Consider the following 19,866-nt stretch of genomic DNA (forward strand, 5'->3'; position numbering starts at 1 on the left):
TCACTTCATGGCAAATAGATGTGGAAACAGTGGCAAACTTTATTTTTGGGGGGTTCCCAAATCACTGCAAATGGTGATTGCAGCCATGAAATTAAAAGACGCTTACTCCTTGGAAGGAAAGTTATGACCAACCTAGACAGCATATTAAAAAGCAGAGACATTACTTTGCCAACAAAGGTCCATCTAGTCAAGGCTATGGTTTTTCCAGTAGTCATGTATGCATGTGAGAGTTGGATTATAAAGAAAGCTGAGTGCAGAAGAATGATGCTTTTGAACTGTGGTGTTGGAGAAGACTCTTGAGAGTTCCTTGGACAGCAAGGAGATCCAACCAGTCTATCCTAAAGGAGATCAGTCCTGAGTGTTCATTGGAAGGACTGGTGTTGAAGCTGAAACTGCAATACTTTGGCCTCCTGATGTGAAGAGCTGACTCAATGGAAAAGACACTGATGCTGGGAAAGATTAAAGGCAGGAGGAGAAGGGAACGACGAAGGATGAGATGGTTGGATGGCATTACTGACTCAATGGACATGAGTTTGAGTAAACTCTGGGAGTTGGTGATGGACAGGGAGGCCTGGCGTGCTGCAATCCATGGGGTCGCAAAGAGTTGGGCATGACTGAGCGACTGAACTGAACTGAAGTTTTAGAAAGAGTCCTCTAGAGTAGTGGTAATTAGAGGGTAGCAAGAACCGAAACTCGTGGGATATCTGTTGGAAGAGTCCAAGAAAGAAATGGTGGAATTTCCTGTATTGGAAAGACGTAGATAGATTTGTAAGATAGTTAGAAGGTAAAAAAAATTGATTGGATTAGGAGGTTAAAACTAAGGGAAGGATAAAGGCTTTCTGGCTTGGGCAGTTAGATGCCTTGTAGCTCCCTCCGCTGAAAGATTAGGGGAGTGGGGACATAATGAGCAAACAGGCTTCAGCTTTGGCACACTAAGTCCATAATCAGGTGCTCCTGGGGGCTACTTTGTGGTGTATACTAAATAACCTCTGTTATGTAACCTTAGATGTCACCCCTTCTCTTCGTAGATTGAGCACATAAAATACAACCCATAGTTACAATATTATGAATACTATTACATAGAGACCAGTGTTATTTTACAAATATAAATGTTTTAACCTTCTTTATTAAACATAAATAGGCTAATATTTTCAATTACAAAAAATCCTTTATTTAAAATATATGTGAACATTGAATGAGCCTCTCCTTCATTTATTTTTAATTTTTTATTCTTTTATGAGGGTTCCTAACATTGAGGGTTATCATTATCATGATACAGATCTGCAAAACTTCTCAGCAACATACCAGGTTAGCCTTTGCAGCCACTCTTTACCTTTCTGGGACCATAGAGAATTAGGGAAGGGGGGAAAAAAATCCTCATTTCAGGTTTTGCAAACACTTTCTGTAGTCATTGACCTGCCATACAACTTCAGGTTTAATCTATTAACATTTATAAGACATTCATTCACATAATATCAGCTCCTTTAAGCTCAGCTGCTGCTGCTAAGTCGCTTCAGTCGTGTCCGACTCTGTGCGACCCCATAGACGGCAGCCCACCAGGCCCCGCCGTCCCTGGGATTCTCCAGGCAAGAACACTGGAGTGGGTTGCCATTTCCTCCTCCAATGCATGAAAGTGAAAAGTGAAAGTGAAGTCGCTCAGTCGTGCCCGCTGTTGCTATTCCTTTTTCCCTGTATGATTCTCCAGTGAAGTGACCTTAAATCTTTTGTGGCTAAGAAATTCAAACATGTGTAAGGTAGGATTCAAGTAATGATGGGAATTAAAACCTGCAACTTAGTTTCTCCTTAAACGCCAGTTTAACTATTCGATATTGTCCCATTTTCCATCATTGTTTTCTTCTAGGAAGTTGTCTCCTGCTTTCCATCAAGCACTACTCTCTTTCTGTCGAATGTCAGCAGATAGTCGTTTAGGATCAGAGGTAAGTTATACCAGATTCCTGCAACTTTCTTAAAACATTCCGTTTTTCTTCTTAGCATTTTACCCAAAAAATAATTGTAATACAACTCTGTTTCAAGTAAAAAAATCTAAGAAATAATTCCAAAGTTTTCTGCTTTCAAGCAAAGTAGTTGATTATTTTTATCTTTGGATTAAAGCTCTGTTTAGTAAGACAGTGACTCTATACAGTATAGTTTTAATTTTTTATGTCTACCAACCTACAATTATATGCCTCTTTATGGTGTAATTTAGAAAACCAAGTCAGGTGTATATATTATTTATAACTTCAGTTATTTTTAGATTACTCCATTTTTAATTTCTCTAGGATTGATTGTCTTTGATTGCAGAGTAAATTGTCTCTCAGATTTCTTTTCATCAAGTCCTTTGTAACTGTTATTGCAGGCTTATCTTAAAAGGGTATTTTTTTCTCCTTTCTTTATACTTCTCCCTTTCTATTAATACCTTTCTTGCGGTTGGTTCCATGTCACCTCTTCTGAGCGTCTGTCCCACGGTGTTGTTAACAATCTGGAGCTAGAGAATGGTTTGGATGCAGTCTGCAGTTCTCATTGTAAGACTCGGGCAGCCCCCATGGACTTCCCCTTGCATGTGTTTTCATTATACAAGCTTCTCTTTCGCCTTAACCAAAGATCGTGACTTTGTGGGTACCTTTCCCCCCAGAACAAAGATTAAAAGCCATTGAGGCTGCCCCAGTCCTGTGTTATCGCTATTTGTTCCCAGAACTGAAGCCTAGTAAGCCTCCTTGTCTGCTCCCTTGCTTCTTCCTAGTGTTTTAAATCCTTTTCTGGTCTACAAAAATGTCTGTCCTGTTTGGAATCTCAGGTTGTTCTTGTTTTTGTTTTCCTCCTCATAAATTGTCCTTTTGAATGTGTGTTTGAAACAGAAGTGACAGGGTCCAGACCGTAGCCGTGAAGCCCCGTCGCGCACACGGCCCTCCAGCGCAGCCTTGACTAACCCTGTGGTCTTCCAGGTGTCTCGGATTGCGGACAGTGAGGCGAGCGTCATGCTGATGCTGGGGCGCTGCCTGCCACACATCGTCCCTAACGTGCTGCTGGCCAAGAGAGAGGTGAGACCCAGAGAAGTACTGTCGTCCCTAGACCATCCTGTTGTCCATTTTTCGTCATTTTGAAGTTTAGTGTTATATTTTTATTTTGTTAAAGTCTATTACTTGCAATCATATTCTTACTTTTGTGCATGCATCTCTGCTCCTAGAGAATGGTTTTACACCTCTGTCAGGTGAGTTCAGTAAAACTGCATGGATTCATGTTTTCCAATTTTGCTTAAAGCATCATTAGCTTCTGCAACACTAACTATTACTGTAGGTCCATCTACGTGCCGTGAACACTGTCCGTTCTCTGCATCACCAGTTACCTAGTTTATTTGATCTCTCGCTATATATGATACGCGTGACTTGCCTACAGAAATAGACAGTCTTGGGATTGAACATTAATAGGGACTAATAATATAACTCTTTTCTTGTACTTGTAGTTACCTCTTATTAATGTTAGTTTTATTGTATTTGTTTGGCAGTAGATAGACTTGTCTTAGAATAGGATAGTTATAATATTGTCTGCAATAACTTTTGAGAGTATCTTTTTCATTTTTCTTATAGCTAACCTGTTGTTGACAGATGCTTTAAATGTCTAAAATAGAGTAGCAGATTTATTTTGGTACACATTGCCTATGTTATAAGCCATAAATAATATAGAAAGTATTCTTTAGAGTTATATTTCGTCATTAAAAGATTAAGGAAAAATTATCTGTAATCTCATTTAAATAGTGAATGATTTATTTGCAAACAAGTTTATTTATTTGAATTATTCAATTTATGAAATCAATTTGCAATTCACAAATTTTTTAAATAGGTTAAGAATATTATTGAACGTGTCCTACAAGTTTTCTTTTGTTATCCTCTTAATCTTTACCACTGGTTTTAATCATAATTCATGGGACCTACAGTATGATAGGTACACAGTGCATTGGCAAAACCCATATGAGAGCTTATCCTTAATTATCTGTTTAGCACAAGAAATTTGTACTGATCCTCAAGAAAACATATATGTAGAGCTTTAATAATTCTTATACCTATAGGTATTTTTAATTTAAAAATGATAAACATGACTGTTTTCTTACTGATGGTTTTATTTTACCTAACATTTAAGAATGGTTGTGTGAGATATTAAGAAGTGAAAATTTTCTGTGTCTTGAAGGATCAGTGTCCAATTTCAGATTGTTTTGCAGTTCTGCCTGGCAGAATGGTGTTTGAGCTTCTTTTTCCTTTTTCAGCTTGTAACATATTCTGTGCAGTGCATTAATGTTTGCATCCCTTTTACTATGTTTCCTTAAGATAATCTTTAAAATAGCATAGAAACCTAATTGTTATGAAATGCAGTTTAAGCTTTTTTTTAATTTTTATTTTCCCTTTTTTAATCATAAAAAACTCTACCACTAAAATCTGATTGTACTGCATGAAGTTTTTATAAATTTGCATCATCAGTAATCAGATATATTATATATATAAATATATATATAAGCATATATTTATATATACATGTATATTTTATTTGTGGTATGATGTTTACTTTTCTGGCTGATTTTAAGTTTTTTATATATAAAAATATTTTTATACTTATAATTTCATGAAGAATTGATCACTTATCTTTGTTTATTTAATTATTTGTATCATATTTTGTTTTATTGGAAATTTTACCATTTTTAATATACCAGAGTTGTATTCCCTCAAAATTAAATTGGTAAATAATGAGGTTTATCTTGCCTTTCTTTGAAACTAATCCCAGGGCATAAAAGCACAAAACTTTTATTTGATTTTATCCTTTGATATTGGATTACTTGTATTTAATATTTTACCCTAGTTCCATAAATTTATATTTTTTAAAAGGTCTTATGATTTAAGAGTTAATATTTTTGCTTTTTCTTATTTCTCAATTCTTTGTATTCATCAGTATAAGCCTTTTTATTGATATGTGACTACAATTAAAATGTCCATTTGTATGATTCATCATAGCAATAGCCTAGATAATTTAAAAAGTAAAGCATTAAAAATAGAGTATAAGGTTTGATTAAATAATGCATATTCATGGGCTAACATCTTTTGAATATGAAAAGATGTACAATACGAGCTTTTATTCCCCTGTCCCTGAGCTGTCATCTCACATGCAGTAAAATTTAGTAAATCCTTTGCCCATTTTTTAAGTGGATTGTTTGTTTTTGAATTGTAAGAGTTCTTACAATTCTGGATATTAAACTCTGACCTCATATATGATTTGCAAGTATTTTCTTCCGTCCTGTAGTTGATGTTGTCCTTAAATGGACAGATGTTTTTCATTTCTGTGAAATCTGATTTCTCTATTTTTTTCTTTTGTTGCTGATGTTTTTGGTATGCATCTAAGAATCCATTGCCAAAGCTGAAGTCAGAAAGATTTACCCCTATGTTTTCTTCTAATAGTTCTATACCTTTAGCTCCTGTATTTAGGTGACTGACCCCTGTTTGTGTTTTGTTTTTTGTTAATGTATGGAGTGAGGCAGGAGTTCAGAACTGGACTCTTTTCATGAAGTCACCCAGGTGTCCCAGCACCATTTGTTGGGGAGACAGTTGCTTCTTTACTGAATGGTCATGGCACCTTTGTCAAAAATCAGTTTGATGTAGATGTTTGGATTCATTTCTATACTTTGAATTCTGTACCATGGGTCTTTATGTTTATCTTTATGCCTGTTCCACTCTATTTTGATTGCTATAGCTTTACAGTAAGTTTTGAAATTAAAAAGTATGAGTCTTCCAGATTTGTTCTCTTTACACTATCATTTAGCCATTTAGGGCCCTTTTTGGTTTCATATAATGGGATGCTCAGTTTTGGTCTCTGCCATAAAAGTCATTTGAATTTTGATAGAAATTGCACTGAATCTGTGGATCACTTTGAGGAATATTGACATTCAAACAGCATTAACTCTTGTATTTTATGAACAGGAAATTCTTTATAGTATTTGCACACAGAATGTCTTAAGAATTGTTCCTCCTGTTCTGTTCTTTCAAAGAGTTGAGTACAATCTGTATTAATAATTCTTTAAATGTGTTTTAGAATTCACAAGCAAAGTCATCTGATCCTAGAGGTTTTTTAACTTTTGATTCAGTCTATTTGCCTGTTACAGGTCTGTTTTGATTTTCTGTTTCTTCTTGTGTCAGTTTTGGTCATTTTTGTGATTCTCGGAGCTAGTTCATGTATTGATTATCTAACTTGTTGGTAGACCATTGTTTATGGTATTCACTTATAATCCTTTTGATTTTTTTGTTACTAATGTCTTCTCCTTTATTTCTGATTCTAATTATTTGTATCTTCTCTATTTTTCTCTGTCAGTTAAGGTAAAAGATTGTCAATTGTATTGATCCTTTCAAAGAGCCAACTTCTGATGTTGTTGACTCTGTTTTTTCTCGTTCCTATATTTCACTTACCTCTGCTGTAATCTTTATTATTTTCTTCTTTCTGCTGGCCTTTAGTTTCCTTTTTCTGGCAAGGTTGTTGAATTGGCATCTCATTTTTTTTAATGTGGGTGATTATGGCTATAAATTTCCCTCTGTGTTCTGCTTATGCTGCATCTCACATGTTTTAGTATGTTCTGTTTTTCATTTATCTCAAAGTATTTTAATTTCCTTAGTGATTTCTTTGACCCATTGGTTGTTTTAGAGTGTGTTGTGTGAAATGTATATCATTAAAGCTATAAAAAGAAAAAAGATAAAGGAGAGCACCAATTCCCTAAAAGCCTTAAAAATTAGCTAGTACCTCTAAAGACTTGTTCATCTTCTAAGAAACCAAACTTTACTCTTTTACGGTGCCTTTTGTGGTTGCTCTGTGGTAAATTTTTCTTAAGAGTAGCAGTATGATTCACAGTTACACGAGTGTGCTGTGCTAGTACAAGCATAGTAGAGTAAGTAGTAAGTTGCGAAAGTTTGGTCCACCTTCTTTGCCCACGTTGTGTTTGTGTGTATGTGTCTGGTAATTTTCAGAGTAAACCACATGCTCTTGAGCAGTATCAGAGTTTAAAAGTCACTTAAGTATTTCAGTTAAGCTTCCTAAAGGCTGAGACCTGGGAATTACAGATATTAATAATTCTAAGAATAGGTATTTTAGCAGCCCTTGAAGTATAAAACTTTTCCAGAGGTGAGTAATCTTGTCTTTTCCTTATATAAGTCTTTGTAATGTTTTTTTTCTTTATATGTTACTACCAACATCATGACAAATTTCAACTGAAAATCCAAATCAAAGGGTGTATACTTATCAACATTTGAATTATTGTAATTCATTATTGCTTAATTCCTAGGAAAAAGACTAGATGAAAAAAATTTAGTAACAGCCATCTAAAATTTTTTCAAAGCTGAGGTTATAGGAAATATTTTCAGTGGAATAGTGAAGACAAGTGGTGACCTATAATTAATTGGACTGATATCACCTTTCTAGAATTGCAGAATTTTGCTTCCTGACCTGAAGTACTCACATATTTCCTCATTGGTATCTGATCTACGTGCAATACTTCCTTTTGTATTTTAGATTCCTTTCAGATCTTGCAGTTATTATCATATCAACATTCCCATACTTTTTTGAATTTTAAATTGTGCCTGATCTCATTTCCTACTTCATTTCTTTTCCCTTTAACATCTGATCACTCACATTGTTTTAGATCCTGTTTAGGTACTATTTTTTCTTCTGTGTTTGTAGTCTGAACACATACTAATCTTTAAAGACTAAGAAAGTCAAGTAAAAGTATTCATTAAATCAAATGTAATCATCTCTGAAGACATTTACTGCCTTGAAAATGATTTCTTTGTTATCATTAGAATTTATTTTGTTTTACTTGAAAACTGAAAGAAAAATACTGGAAACCTTTCCTGTTGAATTGTGGAAGGTGGGAAGCCCTCCATATGGAGAGAGCTAGTGCTGTCAAAGTGGCGGAAGTCACACCAGGTGATGTGAAACTCATTCACTTGGGTAAAGCGCAGATTACTAAGTCTTTTAGATTAATAATTTCTAAAGGCCTTAGAAATGTCTTTCCTAGTGTCCATGGTAAGAAACTACGGGAATACCTTCTGTAATAGGATTACTACACTGATTTCCTCTCTAATGATCAGTAGGAGATCAGTTTTATATTTCACTTCAGTACACGTTAACTGATAAAGCATGTTTGGAAATATTTAAAATGTCTGTTGCCTTGAAATATGAACTCGGTAATGTTTTTGTGCAGGGTAGGCAAGGGATTCCTTTTGTATATAATGTTTATCAAAGCTTTATTATTTTTCCATGGTTATTATTCAAAGACATTTTTAAAACCACTGTCACATTTTCTGAAAATCTAGACACCAGTTTTTAAATATTTTATTTAGAATTATAAGGAAACTATTTAAACACTAGATTTCTTCAGTTGGAAATGATGATACCAATGGGAAAATATTGATTCAAATCTGTACATTTATGCGTACCATCGACCCTCCCTTGAACAGTGCACAGATTATGTGTGCTGACCGCCACACAGTTCAGTATCCAAGTATAACTTTACATTCAGCCAGCCACAGATCTGTGTAGTAATGTAGTACATGTTTATGGGGTAAAATCTGCATATAAGTGGGCTTCCCTGGTAGCTCAGCTGGTAAAGAATCTGCCTGAAATGAAGGAGACCCTGGTTCAATTCCTGGGTTGGGAAGGTCCCCTGAAGAAGGGATAGGCTATGCACTCCAGTATTCTTGGGCTTCCCTAGTGGCTCAGACAGAAGAATCCATCTGCAATGCAGGAGACGTGGGTTTGATCCCTGGGTTGGGAAAATCCCTTGGAGGAGAGCATGGCAAGCCACTCCAGTATTCTTGCCTGGAGAATTCCCATGGACAAGGGAGCCTGGCGGGCTATAGCCTATGGGGTTGCAAAGAGTCGGACACAACTGAGTGACTAAGCACACACATACTTCATATAAGTGGACCCACAGCACAATTCAAACCTGTGTTGTTTAAGGGTCAACTGTAGTGTGAAAATCCTAAATTAGAGTCTTGTGGATAGACTAGTACGTCAGAGGCTTGAAAAAGGTGAATTTACAAGCAGTAAGATACGCAGCACAGCAGATAACGTACATACAGAATTCATTATTTGGAGAGTGGTATAAATGGAAGTTGTGGTTAAATGAATGACAGAGGAAGAGGAAATTAGGATTTTTGAAGCTGGTCATGACTTAGCAATTAAAGTTCTGATGGCTCTGTCACACAGACTACAGCTTCCACTTTTCCCTGCCATCGCCTTCTGGACCTCCTCTCAGCTCAGCGATGCTCAGGAAGAGGAAGCCATCTGGCACACTTTATAACTGCCGTTGCCATCGAGGTGCCAGGATGTGCCCAGTTCTCCTTGGTGTAGAGTATCAACCGAAGTGTATTGGCACTGACTTCCCACATTTGCTATTATAGCCAGCAAGAAATAAAAACAGGTGGCAGAGTAAATTATTACTAACTGTGATTGAGAAAAGTGAATGTTTCTCTAAAGTCCTAAATTCACAGAATTGTAGGGTTCAAGGAGACAAAGACTGACAGATTTTTTTTTTCCTTTCCTACGTGTCCGTTTGAATCGGTCGGTAATGGCTGCTGTGTTGAGAAGGGTTTTGAGGCCAGCTTTGATCTCAGAAAGGAAAATTAACAATCTCATTAGCAATAGATAAGAAAATGACAAAATATATGTATTTTTGATTTCTGTACTCAGCTTAATTCCTGTATGTTTCAGTTGAGGAAACAAAAACTCAGAGAGGTTCACAGTTTTCATTGGGTTCTTTGGTACTTAGGAGTTTTGAGACAGGAGCTCTTCGAACTCCGAGTTTAGCGTTCTTGGTTTGGCACAACTGTAGCCACATTCCAGTTGAAAGATTCATTACAGTAATGTATAACATAAAATTCCTCTTTGATTAAGAATCACTAAGCCTCGTGGTTTAACAAAAAAGAAAAAAGGAAAAGAAAATGTAAGGCACAAAAGTAAACAGTAAGACAGTTATTTTGGTATACCTGTTTTTGAGATAAAGAAACTATTATTCTGTATTTTAGACAGAGGGTGTATGCGTGTACTTGCAGTTAGAGCAGATATCTTACCTACACTTCATAACTTTATTTCTTTAATGACTAATGCAATAGGGAGAGAGTAGAGTGAGATAGTTTAAGAGTGAATATTTGGAGATGACTGGGAAGCAGGAAGAAAGGGTTACGAGAAAGCAAGAAAACCCATAGGAGAGAAAGAAAACCCATGGGACATGAGGGAAAAGTACAAGTTAAATATTTAGGGCCTTTTTGATTTTTCAGGCATTAAGATATTTTCTCTTTTTGTTAGTACTTTCTAGAATAACTAGCTTTTCATCCTTAACCTTTTGCTCTCAGTGGAGTATGCTCATGTGTCATCCTGGTCCTCTCATTAGTGGCCTGGCCCTTAGCAATCTCAGTGGAGCTCTCTAAGGACCCTTGGTATTAATGGTCCTCACCCATCAAGCCTCATGGTAAGCATATTTGGGAAACATCAAAATACAAGGATCTATACATACACTGTTCCATTCCCAGTACAAAATTATTTTCCCCGCTTTTCAGTTATTCACTAATCTAAAACCCACAGAGGCTCCTAAACAGAAAGATGACAGAATAAGTGTTTTAAATTTAAATTTGCTTTTGCTTCTCAGATTTGTTTCTCCTCTTCTTATCTACATCTTTGTGCTTTGAATTTAGATTTATACCGAGTAATTATAATTTTAACATAATATATGTAAGACATTAGAAATAATGGAAAGGACTTCTAGTCATGCCTTAGTGTCAGTCTCAACTCCTCTAAAAGCATATCATCTGTTTCTAAGGGAACGTCCTCAGAATAATGTAGACTTTTTTTAAAGTGTCATGCATTAATACATAGTGATTAATTCCTATTTTAAATCTGCTAATACTCTTTGGGGGTAGGGAGGTAGATGGGAAAAATAAACGAGAATAATCATTCTACCCTTTTTATTATATCATAGTGATTTCTTTAAAATATCTGCAAAATAACTTAGAGGATTTCTCTCCAAAAATACTTTATCACTTTTGAACTTTTATTTCATTAGATTTGCAAATCTACTTCAAAAGTGAAAAACATTAATATCTTTTAAATGTATTTTAGAATTTTGCCTCAGTTTAATTAAAATGTGAAAAAACTTTAATTTTCAAATACTTTGTAAAAGAGAAATAAACTTTTGTCTGTTTCCTTGAAAATACTAAATTTACTTCTCTATGTTGAAAGTGGAACAAAATATTATTTAAAATTTTCATTTCAAAATAGAACATTTCTACAAGTGCTTTTACAGAGAGCATTCAACACCTATGAAGATGGTCTTTTTAATTACCCACTAGGTTAGGTGCTAAGGGTATAAAGTTATTAATTATTTCTGATCCTACTGTGCTTATGGAAGTATGAAGAGTTATCTTTATTTTCTGTTTTTCATTTTAGGTTTTAAAATATAGTTAACTTCTGAAGTTTTTATTTAAAAGCACTTTCAAAATGTAAACTATATGAGCTTATAGTAAGATAAAATGTTACTTAGTGTAAAAGGTGATAGACCCTTGGGAAGTATTGGATGAGAAAACAAGGTTAGTTCAATCATAAGTTACTTTATTACATTGTGATGTGCACCTTCTGCACAGTCACTCCATAACTGTGTTTATCTCTTGAATTATCAGCCTTACAAAATAAAAATTTGCTCCTATGTTGAGGTTTATTTCATTTAAAACTTCCACTTATGAATACTTTGGGGGGAAAAGAATATTCTGCGATGCGTTTTTACTTTGGCTCTTTCCACCTTCGTGTCTCTCTAGGAGTTGATCCCCCTCATCTTGTGCACAGCCTGCCTGCACCCTGAGCCCAAGGAGAGGGACCAGCTTCTCCACATACTCTTCAATCTGATCAAGAGGCCCGACGATGAGCAGAGGTGACTATGGCTGCTTCTCTGGGAAATAAATATAATGTGGACTTGCTCTTTATTGCTTTGACATCATGATTGCCTTTCTAATCTAAATGCCGTCTCTCCTTTCTAAGGTCTCTTAATAAAGCAAACACTGCCCCTGTTCACAGTGCCCTACAGCGCTCTCCTTGTCATTCCAGCTGCTCACGTCGCACTGCCACACTTTTGTGTTAGGTATCTTTGGGCTGCTAATTATGCCATTAAGTCTTTGCTTTTATCTTTCACATTTGATTTCCAAGAACTCCTAAATATTTCCCTTTTCCCCCCACAGATGAGCTAGATACAGCATGGCCTCTTAATAGTTATGGTTTACCAGAAATAAAATATTTAACATAGGAATGTCTGCATCACCAATCAGTTTCTGTATGGCTAGAGGGATACAGTGTTTTGGTTAGTCCTGATTCAAACGCCCACAATCAAGGATGCCTGAGTGGAGAAATGAGTTGTACTTGGGAGTGGTGAGGGGCATGAGAGTGTTGGGGGCAGGGGGACAAGACACATACCCAGGAGACTTCTGGAAGAAAGGGGAATGGGTTTTTTGCTCAGGCAGCCGTGATAGATGTCTCCCCAGAAAGCAGACTTTTAAATACTAGGAGAAGCTGTGCAAGTGTGAACGTGAACAGAATATCCTAGTGGAGGGTAAGCAGACCAAGCACCAGTTGGACAAGACTGAGCTGTTGGAATGTTTCCACACTGTAATTTTCTGTCTTAATAAGCAGATAATTTTTGCTTATACTTTCGCAAAACAATAGAGTTATACATTAAGATTAGGTAACTTGATATAATTTTAGTTCTTGTTTTATTGACTATTACAGTTTTTACCTCTTCTGAGAATGTTGGAAAATCATAAAGTGAACCATACGACAAATCAAGCCCAAAATTTAAAACACAAGGAATCTCTCCACCATGAGAATAAAAAGTCATGTAGACTTTTAAACTCTGTGAACATGTATCTCTTTCCTACCCTTATTAAAATATACCTGAGCAAGCAGACATGTTTTTTTTCAGGATCCAGTCAAGATTAATCTACATGCTAGCTGAACAGAAGTAAGGGAAATTCAATCAGGTTCCATTCATTGCAAACCGAAAATTTTCTTAGGACAATTTGATGGTTCTGTCTGTGGGATCGCACAGTCGGACACAACTGAAGCGACTTAGCAGCAGCAGCATATAGGAAAATTAATATTTTATCTTCTCCTTGAAAATATTATTCCCTATCTTGGAAACTTAATTAATAAATACTACTTATTACATTGTCATTTTTAGAATGCAAGGCAAAAATCTCTCAATTTACATAGCCTGTTTTTACAGACTCTGCTGTAAAGCTAACAGCTGCCGTCTGGTGGCCAAAAGTACCTGTCAGCCTGACTTCAGGTCAAGATACGTCAGGATTTAAACGCGCATGTTCACAGCTGATCTTCCACTTCTCAGAAATAAAGTTATTTATTTAAATAAGCTAAGCTGTTAACTACATTTGATATGAATAAAAAATAAAGCAAAATTTTTAAATTAGCATAAGTTTGACATGTAATCGTTTATTACTTTACTTACTGAATCACAGGCTTCCTTGCGTCCTGAGAAGGACACAAGGACTGTCCAGTTCTATGCTCAGCTATATTGCCTTTTTGGTAATTCTTTGCTAGCAGCCATAACTAACACCGTATTTCCACCTATTGTGTCAGTTCAGCTGCTCAGTTGTGTCCTAGTGTTTGTAGCCCTATGGACCAGAGCCCACCAGGCCTCCCTGTCCATCACCAACTCCCGGAGTTTACCAAAACTCATGTCTATCGAGTTGGTGATGCCATCCAACCATCTCATCCTCTGTCGTCCCCTTCTCCTCCCGCCTTCAATCTTTCCAGCATGAGGGTCTTTTCCAGTGAGTCAGTTCTTTCCATCAGGTGGCCAAAGTATTGAAACTATAGTCCGTGGAATTTCTCCGGGCCAGAATACTGGAATGGGTAGCCTTTCCTTTCTCCAGGGGATCTTCCCAACCCAAGGATTGAACCCAGGTCTCCTGCATTGCAGGCGGATTCTTTACCAGCTGAGCCACAAGGGAAGCCCATTATGTCAAATAGCAGTCAAATAATTTCACAAGTAGGAACAGTGTTTATGATTTCCCACAAGTAGAAACAGTATTTTTACTATCACAGGAGTCTGTTTCCAATGCTATTAATAATCTGTAGCCATCTGATCTTTTCTGTTTTCAAGTATATTTCAAAACTGACCCACTTTTTAGAATTGTGACTCTTAATTCTGCTAAGAAGTTTATTTTGAGGGGCTTAACATTTTTTGAACAAATTTGTACATGTTTAATATAGTGATGGTGACTCACGATTTAAAGTTATTTCACATGAAGGTCTTATACACGTGTATACTTCTTACATTTGTTCGAAATGCTTAAATTTCAACAGTTTATTTATTATAATTATCAAATATTTCTGAAACCTATGTATGTGACTTCTCATTATTTTAACAGACCAGTAGGGGTAGAAATGATCAGAAATGAAGAAATTTTTAGTGGGAAGCTAAATGTCTGTCTTAAAGCTTGGGAATTTCTTTTTCCATTTTTCTTTTATCCACTTAATTTGCCTTCCTAAAGTCGGAGCAAATAGGAAAAGAAAAGTTGGGAAGCCATCAGAGAAGACAATGACATAAGCATAAAGGGAAATTATATAGATAAAAGTTAGAAGGTTATGGTGAAAGGAAGCTGCCGTGTGCCGTGAAGACATGCTGGCTCACACTCTCCTGCCTCCCACAGGCCTACTGCCTGTCACTGTTCCCCTCAGCCCGAGAGCCGTTGTCGCTGACTTGGGTAGCCTAAGCAGAAACCTAAAGTCACGCTTCAGTTTTCAGTTGAAGTGACATATCTTAAGAAACAGCAATGAGGAACTGCTTTTATAGTTGATATGAATTAAACTTTATGTTTTGTTTTTCCTTAAAGTTGGCTACTTTGAAACATCTATGGAAAACATGCTTTTTTTTTCCATCAAGCTTTACTGGTTTTGAAGTCATAGATAATCAGAAGTAAAAAAAAAAAAAAATTAACATTCTGACTTTCAGAGTCATTTTAAATGTACCTTCATTCTGAAAAGTAAAAAATCTTTTTCAAAATTTTGAATTATAAATCTATCATCAAATGAAACTGTCATTAATTATTTATATATTGTTTTATAACAAATTACCCCAAAAGAAAGTGGTTTAAAGTAACACTTGTATTATGATTTATGTGAGTCAGCTCATCTGGGTCTCTTACAAAGCTGTGGTCAAGGTGTTGTCTGTGGCTGTAGTCACCTCAAGGCCCGTGGGGGAAGGATTTGCTTCTGAGCTCACTCACGTGGTTGGTCATTGGCAGGATTCGGTCTCTCATGGATCTTTGGACTGGGGGCCTTGGTTCCTCCTGCACTGACTTATAGCCAGAAGTTGCCTTCTGTGCTCTTGCCTGGAAAATCCCATGGACGCAGGAGCCTGGTGGGCTGCAGTCCCTGAGCGACTTCACTTTCACTTTTCACTTTCACGCATTGAAGGAGGAAATGGCAACCCACTCCAGTGTTCTTGCCTGGAGAATCCCAGGGACAGCGGGGCCTGGTGGGCTGCCGTCTATGAGGTCGCACAGAGTCGGACACGACTGAAGCGACTTAGCAGCAGCAGCAGCAGCAGCCTTCAGTCTCTCACCACCTGAAACCGTTCCAGCGTGGCAGTGTCTTCAGAGCATGCCCGCTGAGAAGGCAGAAAAGACTGTCTCACGAGATGGCTGTCACAGGCCTTTGTAACCTGATCTCGTAAGTGACATCCCATCCCATTATTCTATTCATTAGAAGCAAATCCTTGGGTCCAGTCTACACTCAACAAGATGGGGTTACACACAGGCATGAATATCAGGAGACAGACCCAGTAGGAGTCGTGTCAGAAGCTGCCTACCACAGTTATCTTGGGTTCAGTACCAAAAATTCTCACTTAAGTATCATTTTACTAATACAGTGTCAGAGTTTTTAATTACAAAGATCTGTCTGCTCAGTCATGTCTGACTGTTTGTGACCCCATGGACTGTAGGCTGCCAGGCTCCTCTGTCCATGGAATTTTCCAGGCGAGAATATTGGACTGGGTTGCCATTTCCTCCTGCAGGGGACGTTCCCAACCCAGGGATGGGACCCAAGTCATTCGGGTTTGCTGCATCGACAGGTGGACTCTTTGCCACTGTGCCACCTGGGAGACTGAGCTATAGGAATACTGGGAAAACAATCATAGATTGATTAACTAGAAACTGAAATTCATTAGAAATGGAAGCATTAAACATAATCTCAAAATGTATTATATATATGGGAAGTTAATTTAGGAGATTCAGCTTTACAGCTGTAGAGAATCTCTTCACAACATCTTTCAAATGGTGTTGCCGTTGCTGGAAGGACGAGTCTTAAGAAACTCACTCCCTTGGGGCAGCCTATCGATTGGGAAAAGTCAAGAGTGAAATTTGATCATACAAAAATAATTGCACTCCATGGTAACTAGCCGTGCTGCTGACGCAGATGCTGGTCTACAGTCGTTGGTTTTGTCTTTCAGGCAGATGATCCTGACGCAGATGCTGGTCTACAGTCGTTGGTTTTGTCTTTCAGGCAGATGATCCTGACGGGCTGTGTGGCATTTGCACGCCATGTTGGACCCACACGTGTTGAAGCTGAGCTTCTACCACAGTGTTGGGAACAGGTAAATAGCTGTATTGGGTCTTCTCTAGGTTATTGGAAATGCTCACATTGTCTTTTAAAAATGCTGTTAGGAAATATGTGGGATATAAACTATGCTAGGACTTCTCTTGCCCAGCCCAGTGATTTAACAGTGCTTAAGAAATGTCTGGCATGTTTTGCTTTATTCTGAATCAAGTGAGATACAAAATACAAAAAATATATATAAAAAACTAATGAGTTCAGGGAAAGCAAGAGGCTCTGTGTATGTATAAGCAAGGAGGTAAATAATAGACATGCTTTCTGTATATACTGTATACTTGTATATATTACAAATATATACAGAATATAAAGTGTAAACCTTTGATGTAAGAAGTCTGTATATTTACAATTCAGCTCACTATTTACTAACAACACTTTTGGTTTTATATTGAATATTCCTGTCTTCTCTAAAACTCAGGATCTTTGACTTTGTACACTTGACATTTAGGTCATTAAGTAACTCATTGTTCCATCTTAAAAAGATGAGTTTCTTACTTATGAAGACAGATTTCATGGCCTTCTTTATACCAGCTCTGTCACTTGTTCTTAAGAAAAAATATGACTCTCTGGAATATTGCTAAGGTATATGGTCTTTGAGAATTCTCTTCCCACTTTCTTCAGATATTCATTTTTTCTCTAAAATTTAGTAGCGTCATCTAATTTAGTAAGCTAGAGACATTGTTTGAAAGGGAACATTATGTGTGTTCACGTTGTCTCTGACGTCCCTGTGCCTCCTGTAGATTGTAGTGCACAGAAGCTTACGGTGAGACTAATCACTGAAAATCAAGTTAAATTGGAAACAGTATGCACAGCTTTGAATTTACAGTTCTCTACAGTTCTGTATATGTACATGTCTTTTTTGTTTTTCCATCTTCTTTTCAGCTTTATTGAGATTGTGATTCAGATAGCATGCGACTCACCTATTTCAGGTCTCCAGCGCAGTGGTTTTTAGCAGTCACAGAGATACACAGCCATCACTACAGTCACCTGTAGAGCAGTTTTATCGCCCACAACAGAAGCCCCAAACTCTTAAATTGGTTCTTGTATTTCAAGGTTGTTTTGGCTATTCTGAGTCCCTTCAATTTCTGTATAAATTTTAAGATCAACATATCGGTTTCTGCAAAGAAGCCAGCTGAAATTGTAAGGATTGCCTTGAATCTGTAGATCAGTCTGGAAAATGTTGCCATTCCAATAGTGAAGCTTTCAATCCATGAATTTAAGATGTCTTTCCATTTATTTTGGCAATGATGCATGTATTTCTTCACCTGTAATCACCGCAAAGAGTAAAATCTGAGCTTTTTACTCCACTGGTAAAGAATCCACCTGCAATGAGGGAGACCTGGGCACGATCCCTGGGTTGGGAAGACCCCCTGTACAAGGGAAAGGTACCCACTCCAGTATTCTAGCCTGGAGAATTCCATGGACTGTACAGTCCATGGGGTCGCAAAGAGTCGGACACAACTGAGCGACTTTCACTTCACTTCTCCATTTATTTAGGTCTTTTAAATTTCCTTTCAGTAATGTTTTATGGTCTTCAGAATATAATTTACATACTTTTAAAGTTTATTCCTGAGTATTTTATTCTTTTTAATACTATTGTGTAAATAGAATTTTCTGTACTTTTCTGGTTGTTCATTGAAAGTATGTAGGAATACAGTTGGTTGTTGTGTGTACATTTAATTTTGAGACTTATCCTGCTAGACTAAAGAAATGTGTAAGTTTATGTGTAACATGACATTCAAACCATTTTGTCTGGAGGTTACTGTTCCTGGGTTAAGCCTAACTTGGAGATCTCAGTTACCAACAACTCCCCCACTATCTCTTCTGTAACCCGAATAAACATGGACATCAGGGATTTGTCAGCCGCCTGCCTCCAGTTTGTTGCCCAGTAGATTGCTGCATAATATCTTTTCTTAATTTTAGGCATCCAATACTTTAATGAATTATGTCACCTTTTCATATGGGAGTATGAGAACAGATATACTTCTTTTCCAGTCAAAGAAAGATTTCTATCCTATGAAGAAGACATATGGGAACAAAACCCAGTATGTGTCCTTTTTTTGTTTTTGGTATTTTTTGTTACGATTCCGTGTCGTCATTACAATAGTAAAACCCCATCGTCTTGCGTATGCAAGCAGGAATGAATTGACATCTGCTTGCTTTAAAAACAAAGCCACAACACCAGTCAGGAGCTCTGGTTAAATCATTGATGATTTGCAACTTAATCCTTGAGGTGAAAAAGAGGAATGACGGATCATTCCTGGTACATCTTGTAGGCCATGTCAGTAAATATCTAGAAGCTGGATTTTCCAAATTTGAAAATATAATAATGTTCCTAGGGAAGGAAAAGGTTGCTCCTGACATCCTAAGGAAAGCTTTCTTGGGTAAGCCCACAATCTCTAGATACCTTGCCATATTTTCATCTTTGCTTTATCCTCTTTCTCTTCAATAGATAACCCCTGTGATCTCATTTTTTAGGCTCTCTCTGAGTCCCTTAATCCTGATCCAGGTATAGGGATCCCCAGAAGTGGAAAGAAAGAAGCTTTATTGCATTCCTAACAGGATTTGTGCTGAAAAATAATTCTCTTTTGGAGGAAGGGAGAGTATGTTGTTTATGTTTGATTTATTTATTTTTTACTCTAGATTAATCACAAATACCCAGAAAGAAGATTGCTTGTGGCAGAATCTTGTGGAGCGCTGGCACCTTACCTTCCTGTAAGAACTGTAATTTTTTCTTAAAAAAAAAAAAAACAAAAAACCTTTTCCTTCTTTGTTTAGCAATAGAGAAACCTTTTTTTCAGGTGTCTTATTATACGTTTTAATCCACATTGTGTCCTAACAAAGGAAGAAGATGAGCTGAATAAAGAAAGCTCACATTGGTACCATGTGACATTGCAGACAGAGGGGCACATTAGCCATTGGTTTTACATGAGTATAAATATATTAAACCTCATCAGGAATTCTCAAAGTTTAGTCTGAGGACCCTGGGGAGTTCCTTGATCCTTTCGAAGAGATCCATGAGATGAAAATTATTTTCATAATAACACTAAAGCATTTCTGTCTTCTTCTGTGTGTTGACAGTCACACTGCTGGTGCAAGCACAAGTTGTGACGGGCCCAGTGCCAGTGCACCAGCGGGGATCAGAGCAGGGACCCCCAGAGAGGCGGGCGG

General features: G+C 37.1%; 1 protein-coding gene and 1 non-coding gene across 12 annotated transcripts in view; both read left to right on the top strand.

Annotated features, from left to right (window-relative positions):
- The window catches only part of RELCH (RAB11 binding and LisH domain, coiled-coil and HEAT repeat containing), a 113,720-nt gene that overhangs the window by 42,739 nt on the left and 51,115 nt on the right, over nt 1-19,866 (top strand). For 5 of the 11 annotated variants that reach the window (XR_015154169.1, XR_015154168.1, XR_015154171.1 and 2 more), the window contains exons 9-14: nt 1,862-1,937; nt 2,943-3,038; nt 3,185-3,208; nt 11,832-11,944; nt 16,588-16,678; nt 19,339-19,410. Coding sequence is in view for 7 of the 11 variants with exons in the window: in XM_086373689.1 (XP_086229815.1) it covers nt 1,862-1,937; nt 2,943-3,038; nt 3,185-3,208; nt 11,832-11,944; nt 16,588-16,678; nt 19,339-19,410 (472 nt within the window). In the remaining 4 variants the exon portion in view is untranslated. Of the gene's footprint in view, nt 1-1,861; nt 1,938-2,942; nt 3,039-3,184; nt 3,209-11,831; nt 11,945-16,534; nt 16,679-18,618; nt 18,988-19,338; nt 19,411-19,866 lie in introns of those variants that run through there. The other 6 variants (XR_015154170.1, XM_086373691.1, XM_086373692.1 and 3 more) reach the window with 4 other exon arrangements.
- On the top strand, nt 17,935-18,003 carry LOC147346407 (small nucleolar RNA SNORD36). The gene has a single exon (XR_015154188.1). It is a non-coding gene; the product is annotated as a small nucleolar RNA SNORD36 (small nucleolar RNA).

This window comes from Bos grunniens, chromosome 24 (assembly GCF_055505025.1).
Source record: "Bos grunniens cultivar Pamir isolate PY7600 chromosome 24, Bosgru_T2T1.0, whole genome shotgun sequence".
Taxonomy (NCBI): Eukaryota; Metazoa; Chordata; class Mammalia; order Artiodactyla; family Bovidae; genus Bos; species Bos grunniens.